Below are 22,481 nucleotides of genomic sequence, written 5' to 3'. Positions count from 1 at the left end.
TGGTACATTTTTATTTATTAATATGGCTACACCTCTAGCTTTTGAATTATATGATGCTGCCGCTACGTGTCCTACCCAGTCTCTCCTTAATTTATTATGTTCCACTTCAGTTGGATGCATTTCCTGCACAAATGCTATGTCTATTTTTTTTATCTTTTCAGCTTCTTCCGTTTAATTTGGTTATGTATTCAATTAATATTTATAGTCATATAGTCATATAGTTCAATATGGCCATCTCATATCCTGTTTACACCTTATTTCCACTTCTTCACCACCACCCCTTTTCCCCATTTTCATCTCTCAGTCTTCCCTTTTCAAACTCAATGTATGACAACACATTTAATACATAAAATACTTCAACAACTCCCACATCCAATATTCCCTTAGCCCCAAATGTTCCCCCCACCCCCCTCTCTGAGTTGCCACTTATCCCTTGCCGGGCAACCACAACTCCCCTCTCCATTTGGATTGCGAACCTGCTCGCAAGCGTCAACTGATTTCGCAGTGACGGTTATTCTCTCGCACCCAATCCCCCCCACAAAAATACTTTTTTTTACACATATAACAAAGTTCACCCTCTTTTTTCCCCTCCCTTTCTTCCCTTCTTTAGTTCTTACATATACATTATTTTTACATCTTTATATATATTTTATCACCATTCTTCATTCTTGTTACAACTCTTCATCTCTCCTCCTGTCCTGCAGGTGTTCTGCAAATTCTCATGCTTCCTCAGGATCCGAGAACAGTCTGTTTTGCTCCCCACGTATAAATATTTTAACCACAGCTGGATGTCTTAACATAAATTTATAACCTTTTTTCCATAGGATCGATTTTGCTGTATTAAACTCCTTTCTCTTCTTTAAGAGTTCAAAACTTATGTCTGGGTAAAAAAAATACTTTTTGACCCTTGTATTCCAATGGTTTATTGCCTTCTCTAATTTTATTCTTTGCCCGCTCCAGTATATTTTCTCTTGTCGTTTTCTCAAAAATTTTACTAAAACGGATCTTGGTTTTTGATGTGTCTGTGGTTTCGGGGCTAGTGTTCTGTGTGCACTTTCTATTTTCATTCCTTCCTGTATTTCTGTCATTCCCAGGACCTTTGGGATCCATTCTTTTATAAATTCCTTCATACCTGTGCCTTCTTCATCTTCTTTTAGGCCCACTATTTTTATGTTGTTTCCAACAATTTTAAAAACATATCAATTTTCTGAGCTAACAACTCTTGTGACACTTTATCTTTTTTGTCACTTTCTTCCATTTTTCTTCTTAAGTCATTCACTTCCATTTCTACAACAGTTTCTCATTCTTCCACATTTTCTAAACTTTTCCCTATTTCTGTCATGACCAGCTTTAACCTATTCTGTACTTTTCATTTTTCTTTTCATTTCACTAAATTCTAATGTCAACCATTCTTTTAATGCTCTCATTTGTTCTTGAAAATTTTTTAAATCTCTATTCTGTCCATCTATTTTACCTTCTATTTCTCTGTGCAGATCTTGGTCTTCTTCTTCCTCTTCTTCTGTGTCTGTACCTGTGTTTGTGTCTTCTTCTTCTCTGCCTTGTATCTGTGTCTCTTCTGACTTTCCTGATGAGTTGCTTGCCTCACTTTGCTGGGCTTCTTGCTTGGCCTCTTCTGGGCTACTCACCTGTTGGGCCTCCTGCTGCTGCTCTTTTTTCCTTTCACTCCCTTTCCTGTCGCTTTCCTCTTCTTCTAGCTGAGACCCCTGGTGACGAGCATCCCTCGGCCGAGTTGTGTTTGCCCACTCCTCGGCTGAGCCTCCCCTCCCGTCGGTGTTCTCCTTAGTCAGTGCACTGCGCACTTTTGTTTGGGTCAGAGAGCCATTTTTGCAGTCCAGCAGTCGGGGGGGGGGGGGGGGTCGCGACTCTGCAGGGTCATCACCCACCTCGGAGAACGGGCTCTCTTCTCCTTTCTCTTCCGGCGTCTTTTCTTCCCGTTGTTTTTACTTTTTCCTTCTTGGGTGCCATTTTTTTGTTCTCTACAACTTTATCTTTTATTTGTTGTGTTTGATATTGAACTTTGTATTTTCTTCACTTTATTACTTCTTTTCTGGAGAGGCTTGGTATTCCACAACTGGCCACGACTCCATCACGTGACTCCTCTCATTGTCCAATCTTGATGGGGAGCCCAAGTGTTTATTTTCTGCCCTCTTGGACTTGACAACACTCCCTTCTGAGGCCACTCCCTTGGATGGGTAGGAAGTCTGGCCTGTCAACAGGGAGAATGTGGTGGTGTGGGAGGAGGGAAGGTGTGGGAGGAGGGAAGGTGTGGGAGGAGGGAAGGTGTGGGAGGAGGGAAGGTGTGGGAGGAGGGAAGGTGTGGGAGGAGGGAAGGTGTGGGAGGAGGGAAGGTGTGGGAGGAGGGAAGGTGTGGGAGGAGGGAAGGTGTGGGAGGAGGGAAGGTGTGGGAGGAGGGAAGGTGTGGGAGGAGGGAAGGTGTGGGAGGAGGGAAGGTGTGGGAGGAGGGAAGGTGTGGGGGGGGGGAGAGAAAGTGGGGGTGGGTAGGTGCAGCTCTTTGGTGACCGTGTTGGGTAAATGCAGCTGCAGGTGGATGAATTGCAGATGATATGAGAACTGCTGGTTCTTCAACGCCCATTGACAAGGAACTGGAGCAGAATGAGACCTTGAACCAGGTCGGCGGGAACGCAGCCTGAGACCTGCACTGGCTCAAAGGCTTTGCCAACTGCTGCAGGAACGATCGGGAGTTGCGCTGCTTCAACTGAGGCCAGGGCCGCCTCACATTCCGAGCTTCGCCGTTGCAGACACCTCCTGATCAGCCTGATTATCTGCTTTCACTTTCGCAGTTTCTTGTCAACAACTCGGTGACAAGGGCTGAGGGGGAACAGCCCGATCCAGCTGCCGTCCGGTGTCCAGACAAAAGAAGGGGAGAAGATCATTCTTGTGAACTCAAATAAACCGTGAGTTTGTGCAGAAATCGTCGTCGATATGACATGACGGTTCTTTGTTGCACTCCCCAGATCTCTGGTGCATTCCGGAAGAAGGTGAAAGAGTGGGGTGTTGGGGGGGGGGGGAGAGAGAGAGAGGAGAGAGGGTAGGGTGGTGGGGAGAGTGGGGGGTGGGGAGAGTGGGGGGTGGGGTGGTGGGGAGGGTGGGGAGAGAGGAGGGGGTGGGGTGGTGGGGAGAGAGGAGAGGGTGGGGTGGTGGGGAGAGAGGAGAGGGTGGGGTGTAAAATCTTAATTCAGGACATTTAAGGCATCCTGATAAAGTCAAAACCATTAAGTACAGGGCATGCCCTGTACATGTACAAGGTCACCTGGCAAACCTGAGCTTGTTTCCCTTTGCAGTTTCTTGTCAAGAACAAGAAACCCATTTAAAAGTGCTGAGATGGAACTGTTTGATCGAGTTGCAATCCAGTGTCCAGACAAAAGAGTGGGATTGGAAGAATATGACAAAAAATAAATCGTGAGTTTGTGCAGAAATCATTGTTGCTAGAAGCTGATTGTTCTTTGTTTCACTTCCTACACCTCCACTGCACTCCAGAAGGTGGCGGAGTGGAGGGGAGGGTGGTGGGAGAGTGGGTGGTGGGGGAGAGGGATGGTGGAGGAGAGGGATGGTGGAGGAGGGAGGTGGGGGTCGATGTGGGAGAAAGTGGTGGCAGGGGAGAGCGGGGAGAAGATTGGTGGGGAGAGCAGTGGCTGGGTGGGGGGAGAAGGGAGCAGGGAAGATGCTCAAAGATGCCACTTGTTTAATTTTTGCTTATTAGGGCCATGGGTCATCATTTGGACAAGCTGCTGTGGGCATTTTTTCTCTTCAGGGAGTTTAAATTGGGTGAGTGTTCATTTCTGGGGAGTATTTGCCGGGTTTTTTATCTACAGGTTGTACAGCACCTGGAATAACGGAAGTGAGTGGAAAGTGGCTGACAGGTTCAGTGTTGTTTTTCATCTTTTCAGATGAAGTACAGTAGAGATGTCAATCAGGGCAGGGATTTGCTTATCCTGCAAGATGTGGGATATCATTGTGAATTCCAGTGTCTCTATTGTCTGCAAGTGGAGGGGGTGGTGGGACAGGGTCGTGGTGAGAAATGGTCAGTGATGGGGTGGGGTGGGGTGGGGGGGAGAGAATGTGGTGGGGTGGGGGTGATAAAAGGTGGCAGGGTTGGGAGAGGGAAGGTGCTGGGGTTGGGGAGGGAAGGTGTTGGGTGGGGAAAGGGAGGGAAGGTGGCGGGTTGGAGAGAAGGGGAAAAGGGAGGGAAGGTGGCGGGGTGGGGGGGAGAAGAGGTGGAGGGAGGGAAGTTGGCGGGGTGGGGAGGAGGGAGGGAAGTTGGCGGGGTGGGGGAAGAAGGGGTGGAGGGAGGGAAGGTGGCAGGGTGGGGGAAAGGGAGAAGGTGGTGGTGTGGGAGGAGGGAAGGTGGGGGAGAGAAAGTGGGGGTGGGAAGGTGGCATGGTGCAGCTCTTTGCTGACCATGTTGGGTAAATGCAGCTGCAGGTGGATGAATTGCAGATGATATGAGAAGATAATAGATCACCTTTAGAGTGAGGTGATCATACCCAAGGCTCAGGGTGCAGATAGTTGGATGACCACTGAAGTAAGAATATAGTGGTTGGTTCCCTGTGGCCATTCTCCTCACTACCAGCCTCCAGCACATTATCCTCTGTAATTTCCACTACCTTCAACATGATCCGACTACCAGACACATCTTCACTTCTTCTCATCTCTCCGCCTTCCTCACCTCTCCCTCTGACTCCCTTGTCAGCTTATTCCTTCCTATGAATCACCCCCTTGACACCTTTCCCCACGGCCTCAGAAAGTGCCTCACCTGCGCCCATACCTCCTCCCTCACCACTGTTCAGGGCCCTTAAACAATCCTTCCAAGTGAAGCAGCACTTTGCTTGTATATCCACGAGAGTCATCTACTGAATCCTGTGCTCCTGTTGTGACCTTTTCTACATTGGAGAGACTGGACACAGACTGGGAGATTGCTTCGCTGACCATCTTTGCTCTGTCCGCTTCAGAGACAGGGATCACCCAGTGGTCAACCATTTCAATTCTATGTCCCACTCCTGCGCTGACAACATGGTCTCATAGTACATTGGCCTCCCGTAAATTGGAAGAGCAACACCTGATTTTCTGTCTTGGCATTCTCCAATCAGATGGTATTAATGTCGATTTCTCCAGTTTCCTCTCTTCTCCATCCTTCTGTCTTCTTTTCTCCAGCTCTCCACCCCTTTCCTCTTATTCACAGAGCCATCCCCCATCCCCCCTCCCCCTGTTTGCAGGTTTGCCTTCCCACCCTTATCCACCACTACCTTCTGCCTGTGGGACTGTGCTCCCTCTGCCCCTCTAATTTTTCTGCAATTTTGCTCATACCCTAGTGAAGGGCTCAAGCCCATAACATTGGTTATGTATCTTCAGGGTCGGCGTCAGAACAAATCTAATTAGGGTTACACGGATGGCACAATCTGATGTTTGAAAACTGGCTTAGATGAGGGGGGTGGTGCCTATCTGCCATGAACCTCCACCATGCTCCACTGTCACACTTCCCCCTCCCTCCAATGTAACATGCACTTTTTAACTATCTATATTTTCGCTAGGTGCATCATCTTTCTCGATCTCCTATGGGATATTGAATGAAGATGTCATCATGCCCTGCACCTTCCCTAGTGCAGCCTGGGTCAATCTGAACAATCTGGTCATTTCGTGGCAGCGGACATACAGTCAGGCTGTGGTTCACAGTTTCTACTCTGGTTTGGATCACTCAGAAGACCAAAACCCAACTTATAGAGGCCGCAGTCAGCTGTTTCTGATGGAATTACCCAAAGGGAATGCGAGCATAAAGTTAAATGCAATGTCGTTATCTGATGTGGGTAACTACACTTGCTATGTTGTTGATGAAGAAGGAATATTCCAGGTAGAGAACACAGTGGAACTGAAATTATTTGGTGAGTGCATGACATCTTGTGACTGAAAATAAAATGACTGCTCAAAGATTTGTTGAGTTCCATATTTTACTTTGGAGAAGGTGGCCATAACCCTATAGCATTTTTACAACATTGCTTAAATATAACACTTTGGCTTATACTAATTTTACTTAACTGCATTCCAGATTTTAGCAATCCTATTTCTAAATACAGTGAAACCTTGTTAGAATGCAATTCGTTAATCCGCAGAATCGCTTATAGTGCAAGTGTCTGTGGAGCCCAAACTTTATAAATGAAAGTGCTTGACCTGCTCATTTTCACCAACTTTGTGTTTTTACTTCAACCACAATATCTGCACTTTTACTACATGGAGGCTCGACTGGGTATGAATGGTTCCTGAACTGAGGAGGCAGTAAAGATGGTAACCGCTTTGGTGGGTTTCCAGCCACATATATGCATCTATTCCACGACTCGGTTGTAATGGGGTATGAAATCTTGGACCCCAACAACCGCATTCTAACAAGGTTTCACTGTACTAACTATATCGTGTACACATTACTATAACTACCAGGAGCTCTATGGAGAGCATCCTGGCTGGCTACATCACAGTGTGGCATGGTTGCTGCAGAGAAATAGATTGGAGGTCAATCCACAAGACTATAAGAGCGACAGAGAGGATCACTAAAGTTTCCCCCCCTGCCCCCCACCCACCCAGTATCATGTAGCAGGATTGTTGTCTGAAGAGGGTGCAGAAAATCATTAAGGACCCCTTCAACCCTGCACATAGATTGGGAAAGAGATATAGGAGTATCAGAGGCAAAACCACCAGGCTGAGAAACAGCAGTGAGAACGCCAAATGACCAAAGGAACTGCTCACACCAACTATTCAAGACTCTCATATTTCTGAAGCAATATTTATTTATTTATTTGTATATATGAATACCTGTCCTGCATATGTATTGCTTGTATGTGGGTTATGTCGGTTTTTCACCGAGGACCGGAGAACACTGTTTCGTCAGGTTGTACTTGTACAATCAGATGACAATAAAGTTTGACTTAACTAGATCTGTTTGAATGGACGGTCTTGTGATTATGTTTTAGCTCCATTCCTTTGGGGTCACTTTCATCATTTGGTCTTTCTTGATCCAACCATCCTAGATATCACACAGCAAAATGGAATCAATGGCAATGGCCTAATTTATGTCGTTGGACCTGCAGGGCTGATTGTTCTAATTGCAGGTGGATTTTTACATTGGAAAATAAAAAACAAGAAGCGACCAGCTCTTGAAGAGGGTGAGTAAAATGCTCAAGAAAATTGGGAGGTCGCCACACAAACTACATGATGGTTAGGTACAAATCGAATGTTTGGGAAGAATCTTCTCCAAAAACATGAATCTGAAAATCATTACTTGTGCTTCTCACACAAATTTAGAACTTGATAGCTAAAAAGTGGTGAATATTAAAAGTGTAAAATACAGACTGATTCAGTGACGTTAGTTGATCAACCAAGAAAATTGTCTTTAGCAAGATATATGTGTATATATTTGACATACGTTATAGTTATGATTTCATTCTGCATTCCTATTGCCAAAGTAATTTTCCCATTACCAATACAAGCATTTGGCGTTCCACAATTCTTTTTATATCTTCTCTGAAGGTTGAGTTGAAATCCAAGAGTTAATATGGCTGTGGACGTAAGCCTCCTAAAAGCAGATCTAAGTTCAGCACCTGACTAATCATTTGAGAGAAAGGAAGCAAGAACCATTAATACTGAGATACTTAAGTAAATGGAACATCAAACTACTGCAGACTCTGACCCAGGCTATTAGGTCCACATAATAATGTTATTTCTTTTTCTTTTGTCAGTGTATCTTGAGTGTTGTGGTGGACTGGTCAATAATATCAATATTGTTACTTACCGTACATGGTCATGTAGAATCTGCTGCTGCTATTACTGAACGTATATGGCACTCCCCACCAAGGAAGTAGTCTGAGACCATTCCACCTACACCATGTGCCATTCCTTGAGAGGAACAGACTCTAATTTGTGCTTTTTCTTTCCAGAGATTTGTTTATTGAGAGATGGTGTAAAAGGTAAAGAGCTGATCTTTATTGAGTATTTTCTTTTATTAAGCTTGTCTATGCAATAGTTTCTACCAACAACAGTAAAAATGGCCTCCTTTTCCACTTCTGGAATCAGCCATCAAATTAATCTTCAGTAAGGATGAAATAGTAATAGTTTTTAGAATATGGTCATAATGAATATAAATTTTAAGAATGAGGAATTTTGAAAGAAAGAAGATACAAAATATCAATTAAATCCTGTAATGTTTAAACCAGTCATTCTCAACCTTTTTTGGTCTAAGACCCACCTGGCTTCTGGCCTAACATGCCATGGCCCAGAAATGGCAATGACTGACCAATATTTTTCAAGGTAAATGCAGTTCCATAATGTAGTAATAGATTGCTAGTCATCCTTCTGACCACTAGAGGGAGTTGGAGACTAGTTGGTTACAGTTTAGGATGATTCAAAATGGATGCCTCCACATGGTCCTGAGTGAGATTTTTAGTTAATATAGTTTTTAAAGAACCTAAGTTTCATTAAAAGAAACATCACATGGTACCAGGAGTAGAAGAAACACCAGGAATGTGCAGAGTGAGAATCAGTCAATTGCAGCAGAAAAACGGAAAATATGAGTGCTCCTGATGGTGTAAATTGAACTGGAAATGTCAACCACGAGTGGAGGTTGTTTAAACAAAGATTCATGCCTTTCCTACGAACCATTGGACTCGATAGCAAACATGATGCATGGAAGATTGAAATGCTACTTACCATGGTGGGAGCTCAAGCTAGAGGTTTTCAATACATTTGTTTTTGCTGAGGCAGAAGATCAGGGCAAGTTTGACATGGTTATCAAGATGTTTGATGAACACTGTTCAAAGGAAAATGAAACGTTTGAGAGGTACATGTTTTGCTTGCACACGCAGCTGCAGGGAGAGAGCTTTGACACTTTTTTAACAGACTTGAAATTAAAAGCAAGAACGTAATTTTGGACCACTGCAAGATTCAATGATCTGTATTCAAATTGTGTTCAGGATTATTGTTAGGTAAGTAAGAGAGAGGTTGCTGTGAGAAACAGAGCTTACCTTAGCTGGAGCTGTGAAGATATGCCACACCAGTGAATTAGCTCTGCAATATGCAAAATGTTTCGGTGAGAGTGTAAAAGCCAGTGAAAACAAAGGCATAGCCATAGCCACAGTATATGTCCACCCACACATACAAAAAAATGAGACATACGAAACAACAAAAAAGAGAGACATTCATTTGTAAGAGAACATACGCCAAAACAATGCCCTGCCTATGAAAAGGTCTGTAATAAATTCAAAGGGCAGAATCATTATGCAAAGTGATGTTTTTCAAAAGGGAAACAAAACAGAAGTGGAACCGTGCACATTGTACGCTCTATAGAAGAAACTTCTCTCAGTGACACAATTTGTGGGCATGGTAGTGTAGAAAGACTGAAAGAGCCAAGTGTGAACAGAATCGAACAGGACGAGTGGATTCCATACAAATGAAACATATTCCTTTCAAGATGGACACAGGCAAAGGTCAATTTGATCTATGAGCACAACATCAGGGCAATTAAGATAAAGCTATACATCCATGCAAATCTTGTACAGCTCAAAAGCCTAGAATGGACAGAGCCTCGACACGAAAAGTACACATAAACTCAAGGTGAAAGTTAAAGATAAAGAGCACAACCTCAGGTTCACAATAGTCCCAGATGGACATGAATCGCTGCTTGGTGACAAAGCATGTGAAAACTTTAGCCCAGTCAAGAGGGTGTACGCATTAACAGGGCCAATGCACGGAATAATGTACAGGAAATACTGGATAAATTTCCAGACATCTTCAAGGGATTTGGTGTTCTACCATTCACCTATAAGATACAGTTAAAGGAGAATGTGCAGCCAGTAGAGCATGCCCCAAGACAGGTTCCTTAAGCAGGAACCTGACCAAATGGCATCACTAGGGGACATAAAGAAAGTGGAGGAGCCCTCAGAATGGGTGAATTCAATGGTGTGTGTCAAAAAGAAGAATGGTGACCTACATGGACTCAAAAGACTTGAATGCCAATACTCAGATTCCAACCAGGGATGAAATTACAAGCGAGATGGCCAGTGCAAAGTTTTTCACCAAATTGAATGCATCCAGGGCTTCTGGTAAATAAAACTGCACTAAGATAGCACAAAATACTGTACATTTAATACACTGTTTGTCTGAAATTCCTGTATGAAAATGCCTTTTGGAATTTCCTCAGCTCCGGAAATGTTCTACAGGACAGTGGAGGACATCATAGAAGACATAAATAGGGTACATGTGTACATGGATGACATGATCCTATAGGGATCCACACAGGAACAACACAACGAGAGGCTCATCAAAGTGCTACAACGCATCCAGAAGTTTGGATTTGTGGCGGCTCACCACAAGGCAGGCGAACCAGCCCCGCTTGTAAGCCACACGGCGGGGCAGCCGGCCAAATTGTCGCCGTTGGGGATTTCCCTTCCTTCCAACTCAGGGCTTAGAAACCCGAGCTTGAGGACCACATGATGCCCGGATGACCTCCAGCACGGTTCTCAGCCAGGTCCGGGCTGGGAGTATAAGTCCAGCCCAGCAGCCTGCAATAAACTAGTCTGCTCACTGAGCTCAACCCATCTGGTTGCGTGTGTTATTGTGGGAGCAGTGTAGCCACTGCTACAATTGGTGACCCCGACTTATTCAAATGTCTTTGAACCCATCATGAGTGAGCCTGGGATCAGCGCTATATCTGTGAAACTGCCTGAATTCTGGGTACAGGAGCCAGAGACCTGGATTGTCCACACGGAGGCCCAGTTTCACCTCCACCAGATTTCATCCAACATGACCAAATTCTACCATGTGGTCACTGCCCTGGTAGCGAAGGAGGAGTTTTCGCACCTGTTGGAGCTGTGGATCATTCGGCGGACCGACAGCCCATGGGCCTCGCCACTCCACCTGGTCCCGAAAGCCTCCGGCGGCTGGCATCCCTGTGGAGACTATCAATGGCTCAACGAGGCAACTGTTCCTGACCGTTACCCCATCCCTCACATCAAAGACTTTACAGCCAACCTGCACGGCGCGAGGGTCTTCTCCAAGGTTGACCTGGTGCGCAGATATCATCAGATCCCGGTGCACCCTGAGGACATATCCAAGACGGCCATCATTACCCCCTTTGGCCTGTTCGAATTCCTGCGCATGCCATTCGGGCTCAAGAACGCTGCTCAGACCTTCCAGCGCCTCACAGACTCTGTGGGCTTGGATTTCATCTTTATTTATTTGGACGACATCCTTGTCGCCAGCAAGGACTGGGCGCAACACAAGGCCCACCTACGTGGCCTTTCCTCCCAGCTGGCCAACTTCGGCCTTACCATCAACCCGGCCAAGTGCCAGTTTGAGAAAGAGTCCATGCAGTTCCTGGGCCATAACATGACGGCCGAAGGAGGCACGCCCGCCGCTGCGAAGGTTGCCACCATCAGGGAGTTCCCACGCCAGAACAACCTCAAGGGGCTGCAGGTGTTCGTGGATATGGTCAACTTTTACAACCGCTTCATCCCGGGAGCTGCGTGCATCATGCGCCACTGTTCACCCTCATCGCAGCCAAGCACAAGATGCTCGTTTGGAACCCAGAAGCCTGCACCGCATTCAAGGCCACCAAGGATGCCCTCATGAAGGCCGTCATGCTTGCCCACCTGCACACTGACCTGCATATGGCACTCTCTATCGATGCCTCTGCCACAGCCGTCGGTGCCGACCTGGAGCAGCAGGTGAATGGGCATTGGAAGCCACTGGCATTCTTCAGCCGTCTGCTCCGCCTGCTGGAACGCAAGAATAGTGCCTTCGATCGCAAGTTACTGGGTGGTGCGGCATTTCCGCTATTTTTTGGAGGGGAGGACTTTTACCATCTTCACCGGACCACAAACCCCTCACCCAGGCGCTCGTGATGGCAAACGATCCCTGGTCGGCCCGCCAGCAGCGTCACCTCTCCTTCGTGTCAGAGTTTCCCACCGACATTCGGCACAAGGCAGGGAAGGACAATGTGGTTGCCGATGCACTCTCGCAACCGGCCATCTGCGCGCTGACGGCTGGCCTCGACTTCAACCAGCTCGCCCGGGACCAGGAAGCTGATGAGGAGACGAGGGCGTTCAAGACCGCCATCACCGGCCTGCAGTTCCGAGACCTCCCGACTCCGAGCGGCAAAGGCACCATCCTGTGTGATATCTCCTTGGGCACCCCGTGGCCAGTGGTTCCGCAGCAGTGACGCAGGCAGGTCACATCCACAACCTTAAACATCCGTCCATCAGGTCCACGGTCTGGATGGTGGCAGAACGGTTCATATGGCATGGACTGCAGAAGCAGATCGCGGGCTGGGCCACAACATGTGAAAATGGTGCCATCGGGGATTTCCCTTCCTTCCAGCTCAGGGCTCAGAAACCTGCACTGGGGACCACATGATGCCCAGACGACGTCAGCGCCCTCCAGCGCAGTTCTCAGCCAGGTCTGGGCTGAGACTATAAGTGCAGCCCAGCAGCCTGTAATAAACTAGTCTGCTCACTGACCTCAACCCGTCTAGTTGCATGTGTTATTGCAGGAGCAGTGTAGCTGCTGCTACAGATTAAAGTTAAACAGAGTTTGATGTGAAGGAAATCACCTTTCTGGGAGATAAACTGTCAAAGGCAGGTGTGGTGCCAGACAGGAGTAAGGTGAAAGCAATTTTAGAGATGCTCAGACCCACTGACAAAAAAAGGCATATTGAAAGTGCTGGGAATGATCAATTTCCCAGTTAAATTCTTGCAAGACATAGAATTCCTCAAATTGTCCACAGTGATAATGGACCATGCTATAGCTGTAGAGAATTCTAGAACTTTGCAGAAGAGCATAATTTTTTACATGCTATGTATGTCCTCTGCTTCCACAGTCAAACGGTAAAGCAGAGAAAGGAGTTTACGTAGTTAAACAGTTGCTCAAGTAAGCATTAGACAGTTGCTCAGATCCTTACCTAGCTCGATTGAGTCACATTGCAGTTAGCTTCTGATGGGACGTAGACACACACCACACTGCCATACTCTGCAGGCGCAAACAAGAACAGAGGTGTCGAAGATGTCAAATGGAAACAAAAGCATCTGCAATGGAGACAAAAAGCAAACTATGACAAATCAGCAAGAAGCTTAGGGCCACTGGCATTACATGACACAGTGAGACTCACAGATTCCAACACATGGGTCAAAAAGGCTACTGTCTGGAGGAAGTATCTCCAAGATCCTACACTGTCAGAACAGAGGATGGTCAAATACTTAGAAGGAATTGAAAGAGCTTGCTGAAAACACAAGAGGCACTGCAGGAACAGACAAATGCAGAAGATGCAGCCTACGCAGTGACAGAGGAAACACTACCAGTGCTAGACTAGCAGAGCCAACACAAGCCCTTGTGTTAAGATGATCCACAGGCATTATCAAGGCACCTGACAGGGTGAATCTTTAAAACTAAAGAACTGTACACTTAAAAAGTTTATGCTGCTGATGTTTGTTTATATTTTTATTGAATTTTAAATTGAAATGAATACTGAATTAGTGTGTCATGTTGTTAGATTAAACATCTCCAGGAAAAGGGATGTAGTGATAGAGTGCTAGTGATCCTCCTGACCACTAGAAGGAGCCAGAGACTAGTTGGTTACAGCTAAGGATGATTTAAGATGGATGCCTCCATACGGTCTTGAGTGAGTTGTTTTAAAATAACCCAAGTTTATTTATTACAATAAAAGAAACATCACATGTAAGAAACACATCATTATCTAATTTTAAATATTTTATTGAACATTTTTAAAGACCCACATCCAAACAAGATATGGCCCACTGGTTGAGAATGACTGTATTTTGACAAGAAATTAAAGGCCATTACTGATTATAGTTACTCCTTTCAGAAACCATATCCAGCCTCAATAGGACTCTATGATCATTAAAATGTAGGGTTTCTTAGGGTAACTTAGCAACTTGATGCTCATATCTGATTTCTGCATTTCTTACACTTCATTCATCCAAGATAATAAAACACATAATCATTCTGAGAAATGTATCTTTCTTTTCAGCTGCCATTCAGAATTACAAACAATACATCTTGAAAGACCAAGCACATTCATGTTATGCATCAATGCAAGGGAACTTCAGCAGCTCCTCATTTGCCAGATCCATTAATGTCATCTCCCCAAAGCTACAGGACCCAGACTATGACCTTATCCAGAAAGGAAACTTGAATATTGAGAGTGAAATGAAAGCTTCACAACTGCTGTCCATGCTCCAGAAAGCCACGTACACAAAGAGAGTCCTGCTGCTAGGTGATCCAGGGATCGGGAAGAGCTGGACTGTGGACAGTATAGAGCAAGAGTGGGCGTCTCATCCATTGCACCTGATGAGCTGTGTCATCGTTCTCAGGTTCTCTGACTTGAACAGAGTCAAAGGAAAGACCACTCTCCGGGAACTGCTAACGAAGCAGTGCCCGCCTTTGTCCTCAGTCCTAATGGAGCTTCTCCAAAATTGTCAGGATGTGTTGATCATTTTGGATGGTCTCGATGAGTTCAACCATCAGCTGCAATGGCATCCATCAGATTTTGATTTTAACCTGGACAGTGAAGCTGAAGTAAGTGTCCTTGTGGCCAAACTAATATCCGGGAATCTCCTCCGAGAAGCATTCGTGTTGGTTACGACACGGTGGAATACCAAGCAGATAGAATTTAACAAGTCTCATTTTGATTACTATTTTGTTATCTCTAGTTTTACCAATGATCAATTGAGAAGATATTGTGAAGTGTTCTGTGGGGAAAAGCAAAAAGCGGAAGAAATGTATCTGTCCATTACGGAGAATGAGAGCATCAAGTGCATGGCTTATAATCCCCTTAACAGTTACATTCTGTGCAATATTTTGAAGAGTTTGGGCAGTTGTTTCTGCAGTCAGGAAGTGACAGGAAATGCACCAATGACAAGTACCAAAGTTTTTTCACTGTTACTTCACAGTCTGTTTAACTGCAGCACAGTTACTGACAAGACTGAACTGGAGAGAAAACTGTTTAAACACACCATCCTGAAAGTTGGGGAACACTCCTTCATCACTCTGCTGTCAGGCAAGCTAGAAATTAGTGCAGCTGATCTGAAGACCTATGAAATAGACCAAAGCATGCTTTCAAAGCAATTCTCACATCTGATCCTGGAAAATCTGTGTAAAGATCAAGGATCCTTTGCATTCTGCCACACCATGCTAAAGGAACAATTTGCAGCATTGTATTGTGCAAATTCACTCAATGATGACACTGATGAGTTGGTCAAATGTTTGAACCTTTGGTGTTTTGGGAAAAAGCCTAAAAATCAAATGAGCCAATTTTATCTGCAATCATTTCAACCGAAACATACAGAGAAACTGTACAATTTTACCAAGTTTCTCATGGGCTTTTTAACAACAAGAAGAGATGGCAAGTTGTGGGATTTTACAAGTCCTCTCACTCCTTCGACAGCCAGAGGTCTCATCACTTGGTTCAAGAACAGCCTTGAGCAAGACTTGAAGCAGGCAGAGTTGCTGAATTTGATCCATTGCCTGTTTGAACTGCATGATCCAATTGTCACAACTGAAGTATCTCCATGCATCAAACGTATAGAGTTTCACAATGTTCCTCTGAGCCCACTAGATGTGTCTGCTTTATGCTATTGTCTCAGTCAGTCCACAGTGGAAGTGTTGGATTTGAGACTCTGCAGGCTCAGAGATGAAGGAATAAAACAGCTCAAAGATGTACTATTCAAATGCAGAACTCTTTTGTGAGTAATGATTTTCATTAAAATATTAAGCTTTAGTTTCAGTCATTTATATACCCTATGTTTGTTCTCCTTTGTGATTTATTCTACATTTTGACATTTTTTTGTCCTACCTTTCCTGATTCTTTTCTGTCTTGACTAATGTCGGCATCTGCACATCACAATGCTACTTTTCAAGGCTCTTTGGAAATTATTTGTGCAATTAACTGCATCTGTTACTCTGTTCTCTCATGTGCCTATCCTTGTCCATTCTTGGTGGCATAACCATGCTGTGTGTGAAGGGGATTGATTCTATTTGCTGTTGCTTGTAGAGATTTTTATTTATCGCTGTAAAGATACTTTGCTTGCTGCAAGCGCAGGTAGCAGGTACAGTCTATTTGTAAATCTTGCACCACCTCATTTCAAGCACAACAGAGACAATGGGTAGTCTCATTTTTTTCTTCCCAAATCAAATCAAGTCCCAATGGCCACTTGCTGTGCTCATTGACTGTGGGATTACCTTCAAACACCACAAAAGTAACCATTAGTTGGGAAATATGAATACATGGAAAGTACTATTTGATCTGAATTATTCTTTTCCATATTCCTCTTTGTAAGAGGGCAGGGAAAGGCAGAACCCACAGAATAAATATCTAAAAGAAGAACAATTGGAGTTCTGCCATCGTTTTACCTTTGTTCAAGTGCATGTCACAATTTCCCTGCATCTTAATGGATCACTTTTACATATTGTAAGCAATTGTTGAATTCAAATTGATTTTGTGTGTTCCACGTTGCAGTAACAGAGTGGAACCATTTGAAGGTGGTTTCACATCAACCTCAGGTGCCCTCTCTTCATAAAAATCATAAATAATATAGAAATGTTCCTTGTTAGACAGGGGTTAGAAACCTTGCTCTCCTGGAAGAACCAGTGTTTACTTTTAAGGCAGTCCCCTCCATCAGCAGTTTGTGAGACTGGAGTTCTTCTCCACGCAGATACTCAACTCTAATTCTTCTCATTGTCTTGTGTTCTAGGGTAAGCTCCAACAAACTGACAGAGGACTCAGCAAAGATTTTGAGTAATATCCTTCAAAACCCAGAATGCAGGATTGAGACATTATCGTGAGAATTTTTATCACATACATCTTCGTATAAAACTGTTCAAATTTCAATAGGAAATCTAATCCCTGACATTTGACATTTGATTCTGCTTTTCAGGTGTGGAACAAACTCTTTTGGTTCCACAGGAGCTCAGTATTTTTGGGAAGCTCTGGCGAATAACCAAAGTCTCAAAGTCCTTCGTTTATATGACAATAAAATCATGGATGAAGGCACAAAAAATATGAATCGGTACCTGACTTGCAACAAAACTCTCCAGAAACTCTAGTAAGTAACTGGATGGACCTATGCATATGCAGTTTGTTTGAAACATCCCTTCAATGATGTATTTGTGTACAAATGATTGACTTTACTGAGTCTGAGACACAATCCAGTAAAATCCCCATTATCTGGAATTCAAGTAACTGGCAGCCTCGAGCAACCAGCAAAAATATCACGGAAAATAAATACCCGTTGGTAAAAAATATAAACGTTTAAAATTGGCGCCCCCAGCAATTAGTTTGCAAATCCACGCAACATGCAATCTCAAGCAACCAGCAAATTCACTTATCGGGCATCTACCAATTCCCATAGGTGCCAAATACAGGGGGTTTCACTGCAAACGTGACTCTCTTCTCCTTTCCCAGTCATAAAATGCAAAGAACAAATGGTATTACAGACCAGTCCATAAGTGTTCTGTGCTTTCACTGTGAGGAGCAGAAAGGAGCAAGAATTGAGAAAGTATTCTTGTTGAGCTGATTCAGTGTCACTATTAGTGGCTGACAAGATAAAGGTTCCATTATTGTCACCTAATACTACATGAAATACTTTAACTTTGTCTACTGTAAGGAAGACAGAGAGTTGCCACTTTGTCAAGCACCCCTCACAGAAATGAGGCCCCAGCAAGGAATGAACTCACAACCCCTGGTTTAAAAATGCCAGTGCTCTAACCACTTATCTATCAAAGCCTCTTGATGCATTTTAAAGGAATTGGGTATATTCTTGATTTAATATAATGAAAATGGATGGAGGTTTGGAAATTGGAACAATAAAATGAGCATTTGGAGGAACTCATTGGGTCGGGCAGCATCCAAGGAGGGAAATAGCAGATCTGTGGGACAGGACCCTTTTAGACTGCTCTCCTCTGGTTTGGTAATTGGTTGAGCATAAAGGACAAAATTGTTTCTATTGGCAGGAAGGTTGGTATTCAGAGAGTACAGATTTCAGATGGTTTACAAAAAATGGAAGGAAATTAGGGAAATTTATATTGAACATGCTGTGGATTCCAAATTTATTTTCAAAAGGGAGTCATAAATATAGTAAAACCCCTAGTGTCTGCCGCCTCTGGGGATCGGTAGATGCTGGATAAGTGAATTTTTCGGTTGCTTGAGAATGTGTGTTCGTCACTGGTGAACCAATGGTGAGGTGCGTCAATTTTAAACTTGCGTATTTTTTACCTATTTTCCGCAATGATTTTTTCCAGTTGCTTGAATTCCGGATAACAGTTTTAAAAAAAATTGTACTTGAACATAAAATATCTACATGTGCATGCACAGGAGAGAGCAACAAGAGTGAGCAGTTAGAAATTTTTCCAAACATCTGCATGAGCAGTGACCATGATCTCCCTTTAGAATTTTAGGCGTGGGCCATAAAGAGAATTTGGTGGTCAGAAAATAATTTTTGGGGGCTATATATGCATGACGCATTTGCTGAAGATCATTGCTTTGATGTTTACAGTTTGTGTGCAAATGAACTTGGTGACCTTGGACAAAGAAACATTCAACAAGTTGAAGAAATCCGTACTGATCTGAAGATCATCATTAAAATCACAGACGATGAAGAACTTTTACTCAGAGTTGAAACACAGGTGAAAGAGCTGTTGTCTTTCAGGCAGAAATATGACAAAGAATTTCTTCAGAAAATTATGAATACCATTCTAAAAGACCTGGGAGATGAGAGCTGCATCCCCAACCTGGGAATGAGAGTTAGGGTTGGAAATCTCAAAGCAAATATTCTCCAACTGATTCCAAAAAACAAAGACATGATGATTGATATTCCAAGCCATAAGAGTTGGGTGAAGCTCCATTCCCCTACACTACTTCCTGTGTGACATCTTCCCAAACTATCCCTCCTACTCCCACTAGGAGGATGCAGACTGCACCAGGTGACACATTCAGAGGGGGTTACACCAAAATGGCCCTCTCACCTTCCCCCACCCAATGCTGCCGCAACCCCCCCCCCACCACCACCGTGGGATTTGAACCCCGATCCCGATCTCTGGCGCTAAAACACCATTGTGTTAACCACCACACTAACTGTGCTGACCAACTATGTGGCAGATTCCTACTTATCTGCTGATGACCAAATTGCCCTGGTCTAGCAGGAAGTGCTCTAATTGAATCTGATTTGCTTCTTATTGCTGAACTGATATCAACCCAGTCTTGATTAATCCTGTTGCTTTTAAACCACAATATGTCAGAGCAGAATCAGGCCTGCTGTGCCATCCAAATCATTGCTGTTACTTATTTTTTTCTTTCACCCTATTCTCCTTTAACAAGCTTCTATTCATTGATGGTTAATTGGGCTGAAATGGCCTGTTCCCATGCTGAATATTATATTTTTTTAAAAAACATTTAATTTTAAAAAAATATAAATTTAATCATACTCAATGACTTGGCCTCTATAGCTATCTATATCAACAAATTCCACATATTTGCCACCCTCTGGCTGAAGAAATTTCTTCTCTGTTCTAAAGTGATGTTCTTTTATTCTGAGGCTGTTCCTTCTGGTCGTACACTCTCCCACTTTGATTTTACCAGATGCTTTTCTGTGAATTTTTACATTTAAAATGGCGTCAGAGTTTGTTTAACTTTGATGCCTTTCCAAAGATTCTTTAGGATGCGTTAAATAAATTAACGCATCATCCGCAAACAAATTAATCTTGTATTCCTCATTACCAATTTTAATTCCCTGAATAATATTATCCTGTCTAATAGCTTGGCCCAGTGGATCAATAATCAAAGCAAATAAGGCCGACGACAATGGACAACCTTGCCTCGTTGACCAAGTCAAATTGAATGAGGATTAAATTTGTCCATTAGTCACCACCCTAGCCGACGGATTTTTATATAAAGCCTTCACCCAACCAGTAAAGAGTGGTCCAAATTTAAATCTTTCCAACACTTTAAATAAAAAATTCCACTCTACCTGATCAAAAGTCTTTTCAGCATTTAATGCTACTATCATTGGTTGGTTGGGTTGCTTCTTTAATGTGTTAATTAATTTAACAATATTATTGGCAGAATATTGATTTTTAATAAAACCTGCTTGATCAACATGAATTAACTGTGGTAAAAACTTAGCAGGTGTATTAGATAACATCTTAGCTACAATTTTATAATCAACATTCAATAAAGAAATTGTCTATATGAAGCCACTTTCAAAGGATCTCTATCCTTCTTAGGAATAACACTAATCAATGCTCTTGAAGAAGACTCCGGAAACACACCAGTTTCTGTAGCTTGTTTTAATACTTCCATAAATACCGGAAGTAATAAATCATGAAATTCTTTATAAAATTCTAAAGTAAACCCATCCTCTCCTGGAGATTTCCTGCCCGGCATAGTTTGTAAAACTTCCTTAATCTCCAAATCAAAAAAACTCATCTTACTCCTGTACATCTTTTTCCTTTAAATGTGTTAAATCTAAATTAGTCAAAAATGACTCAATCTGATTATCATCTTGAATCCCTCCAGAAGTATATAGTTCTTGATTAAAAAATATGAAAATCTTCATTAATTTCTTGAGGTTTATATGTAACTGCTGATTTTTTCCTTACCGCGTTTATTGCCCTAGATGCCTGCTCTGTCTTCAATTGCCAAGCTAATACCTTCTGTTCACGTTCCCCCAATTTATAATAGTGTACTTATATGTTTGTATTGTATCACAATTTCAATTTCATTAAATGAGAGCTTTTTTTAATCTTCAATCGAGTTTCGTTGTAACTTTTTTAATGTGTTGATCTCCTTTTCCAAATTAAGAGTTTCTGTAGCATATTGTTTTTTTAACTTTAGTAGAGTAACTGATAATCTGCCCTCTTTAATAAGCCTTTAAAGTGTCCAACAAAGTAAATTTACTTTGTACTGATTTTTCATTTATTTGTAAAAATGTAATATGTTCCCTAATATATTCAATAAACTCCAGTTGTTTTAATAGCATCGTGTTAAATCTCCAATAATAAATTGTTTGAACTATTTCGGGACTAAGACAAGAAATTAATAGTAAGGAAGTCGGACAAAATCCTACTTTTATAATCGGCCTGAGTAATCCTACCTTGTAATTGCTGATATTAAAAATAAATCAATTCGATTAAAGGAATCATGTCTTGCTGAATAAATCGAAAAATCTTTCTCAGTAGGATTTAACCTCCTCCAAATCTCAACTAAATTTAAATCCTTCATCATTTCTGACAAATGTTTTGCCATTTTAAGTAGTAACAGCAAAAGTAGTTTTTTAATGATTTTTTAATTGCTGTTAAGATATAATACACTCCACAGCAGTACATAATTTTTTTTAGCTCCTTAGGTTTTGGGAGGGATTGGGGTGGGAGGGGGGAAGGAGGGTTAAAATGTATTAGTAGTATTTTAGTGTACCTTTTGTAAATTTTAGTTACTGGTTTAGGGTTGGACAAGTTTCAGATGGCGTTTGTTTGTTTGGCATTGGTGATCAACCACCCCAGACATACAAGAAACACAGACCTGTTTCTTCTGTGCTCTGTAGACTTAGTCCATAGGTGATACCAACCCTAGTGGAGCTCTATTAGAATATGACAATGGATTTAACCTCAGAAGATGGATCAACTTGTACATGAAGATCAAAAAGCTAGCATGAGGCAGCACAGAATGATGAGTGCATCCTAGGGTCATAGATACAGCAAAGAAACTGGCCCTTTTCCTCCCTCCCCCACCCCAGTCTATGCCGGACATCACTACTCATTTATGTTACCCTATTTCTTATTCTCAAATGCTACCACTCACCTGCACACTCGAGGCAATTAACAGTGACAAACTTACCAAACTTAGTGCCTTTGTGATGCAGGACAAAACTCACTTGGACAATGGGAAAAAGTGCAATAGTGCTTTCAGAGGTCAGGCTTGAAGCTGGGTTTCTAGCGCTGAGAGACAGCTGCACTGCACTGTACCATCCTTTTGTATATAATAACACTGAACAAAGAATATTTTGCTTCCTGAACTCTTTTGGATTTTGGGCTGCTGATCATAAAAATCACCTTAAAAATTTCTAGTCGTGTACCTTTTTAGACGTAACCTATTTTTGTGATTTCCTGTCATATTTAGATCATGGTGAGCAAAATTAAACCAACATTGAGTAAAGATTTACCAGAATTTCCTATTCCAGCATATGTTGAGCAAACTTTTAAAGAAACATTTGAAAATGACTGTTAGACTTCTGTATGGGTCCATAAATTATTAGCAGAATTGAAGGGCATAGTATAAATCAGGACCGATGAAGGGTTTATTGCCCAATCCAATCTGAAACTCGATCCTTGACTTCCTCTTTGAAAGACCAGTCAGTATGAATTGGAAACAATGTCTTCTCCTCACTATCAACACAGGC

The 22,481-nt window shown here is 42.9% G+C and overlaps 1 protein-coding gene across 3 annotated transcripts; it reads left to right on the top strand.

Annotated features, from left to right (window-relative positions):
- The first annotated feature begins 2,142 nt into the window (after window positions 1-2,142).
- LOC138748814 (NACHT, LRR and PYD domains-containing protein 1 homolog) lies at window positions 2,143-20,835 on the top strand. 3 transcript variants are annotated; one of them, XM_069909598.1, is made up of 11 exons: window positions 2,143-2,213; window positions 2,823-2,936; window positions 3,324-3,441; window positions 3,743-3,807; window positions 5,571-5,918; window positions 7,056-7,190; window positions 7,962-7,991; window positions 14,063-15,776; window positions 16,785-16,871; window positions 16,968-17,135; window positions 18,585-20,835. In XM_069909598.1, the coding sequence occupies exons 3-11, from the start codon at window positions 3,425-3,427 to the stop codon at window positions 18,955-18,957; spliced, it is 2,937 nt and encodes a 978-aa protein (XP_069765699.1). In that variant the 5' UTR covers window positions 2,143-2,213; window positions 2,823-2,936; window positions 3,324-3,424; the 3' UTR covers window positions 18,958-20,835. The 3 variants fall into 3 exon arrangements, with proteins under 3 accessions (XP_069765699.1, XP_069765698.1, XP_069765700.1); XM_069909597.1 differs by lacking the exon at window positions 2,143-2,213 and having other exon boundaries at window positions 2,520-2,936; XM_069909599.1 differs by lacking the exons at window positions 2,143-2,213; window positions 3,743-3,807 and having other exon boundaries at window positions 2,520-2,936.
- The last annotated feature ends 1,646 nt before the right edge of the window (window positions 20,836-22,481 follow it).

The sequence above is a fragment of the Narcine bancroftii genome, chromosome 13 (genome assembly GCF_036971445.1).
Source record: "Narcine bancroftii isolate sNarBan1 chromosome 13, sNarBan1.hap1, whole genome shotgun sequence".
NCBI lineage: Eukaryota > Metazoa > Chordata > Chondrichthyes > Torpediniformes > Narcinidae > Narcine > Narcine bancroftii.
Note: the sequence above shows the minus strand (reverse complement) of the source record. Positions and strands in the feature narration are given on the sequence as shown.

What these genes read in the sequence shown, in the direction of transcription:
- LOC138748814 (XM_069909598.1), top strand. An exon ending in AGTGGAACTGAAATTATTTG is followed by an intron (nt 5,919 to 7,055) that starts GTGAGTGCATGA and finishes CAACCATCCTAG; the next exon opens with ATATCACACAGCAAAATGGA. An exon ending in ATTGAGAGATGGTGTAAAAG is followed by an intron (nt 7,992 to 14,062) that starts GTAAAGAGCTGA and finishes CTTTCTTTTCAG; the next exon opens with CTGCCATTCAGAATTACAAA.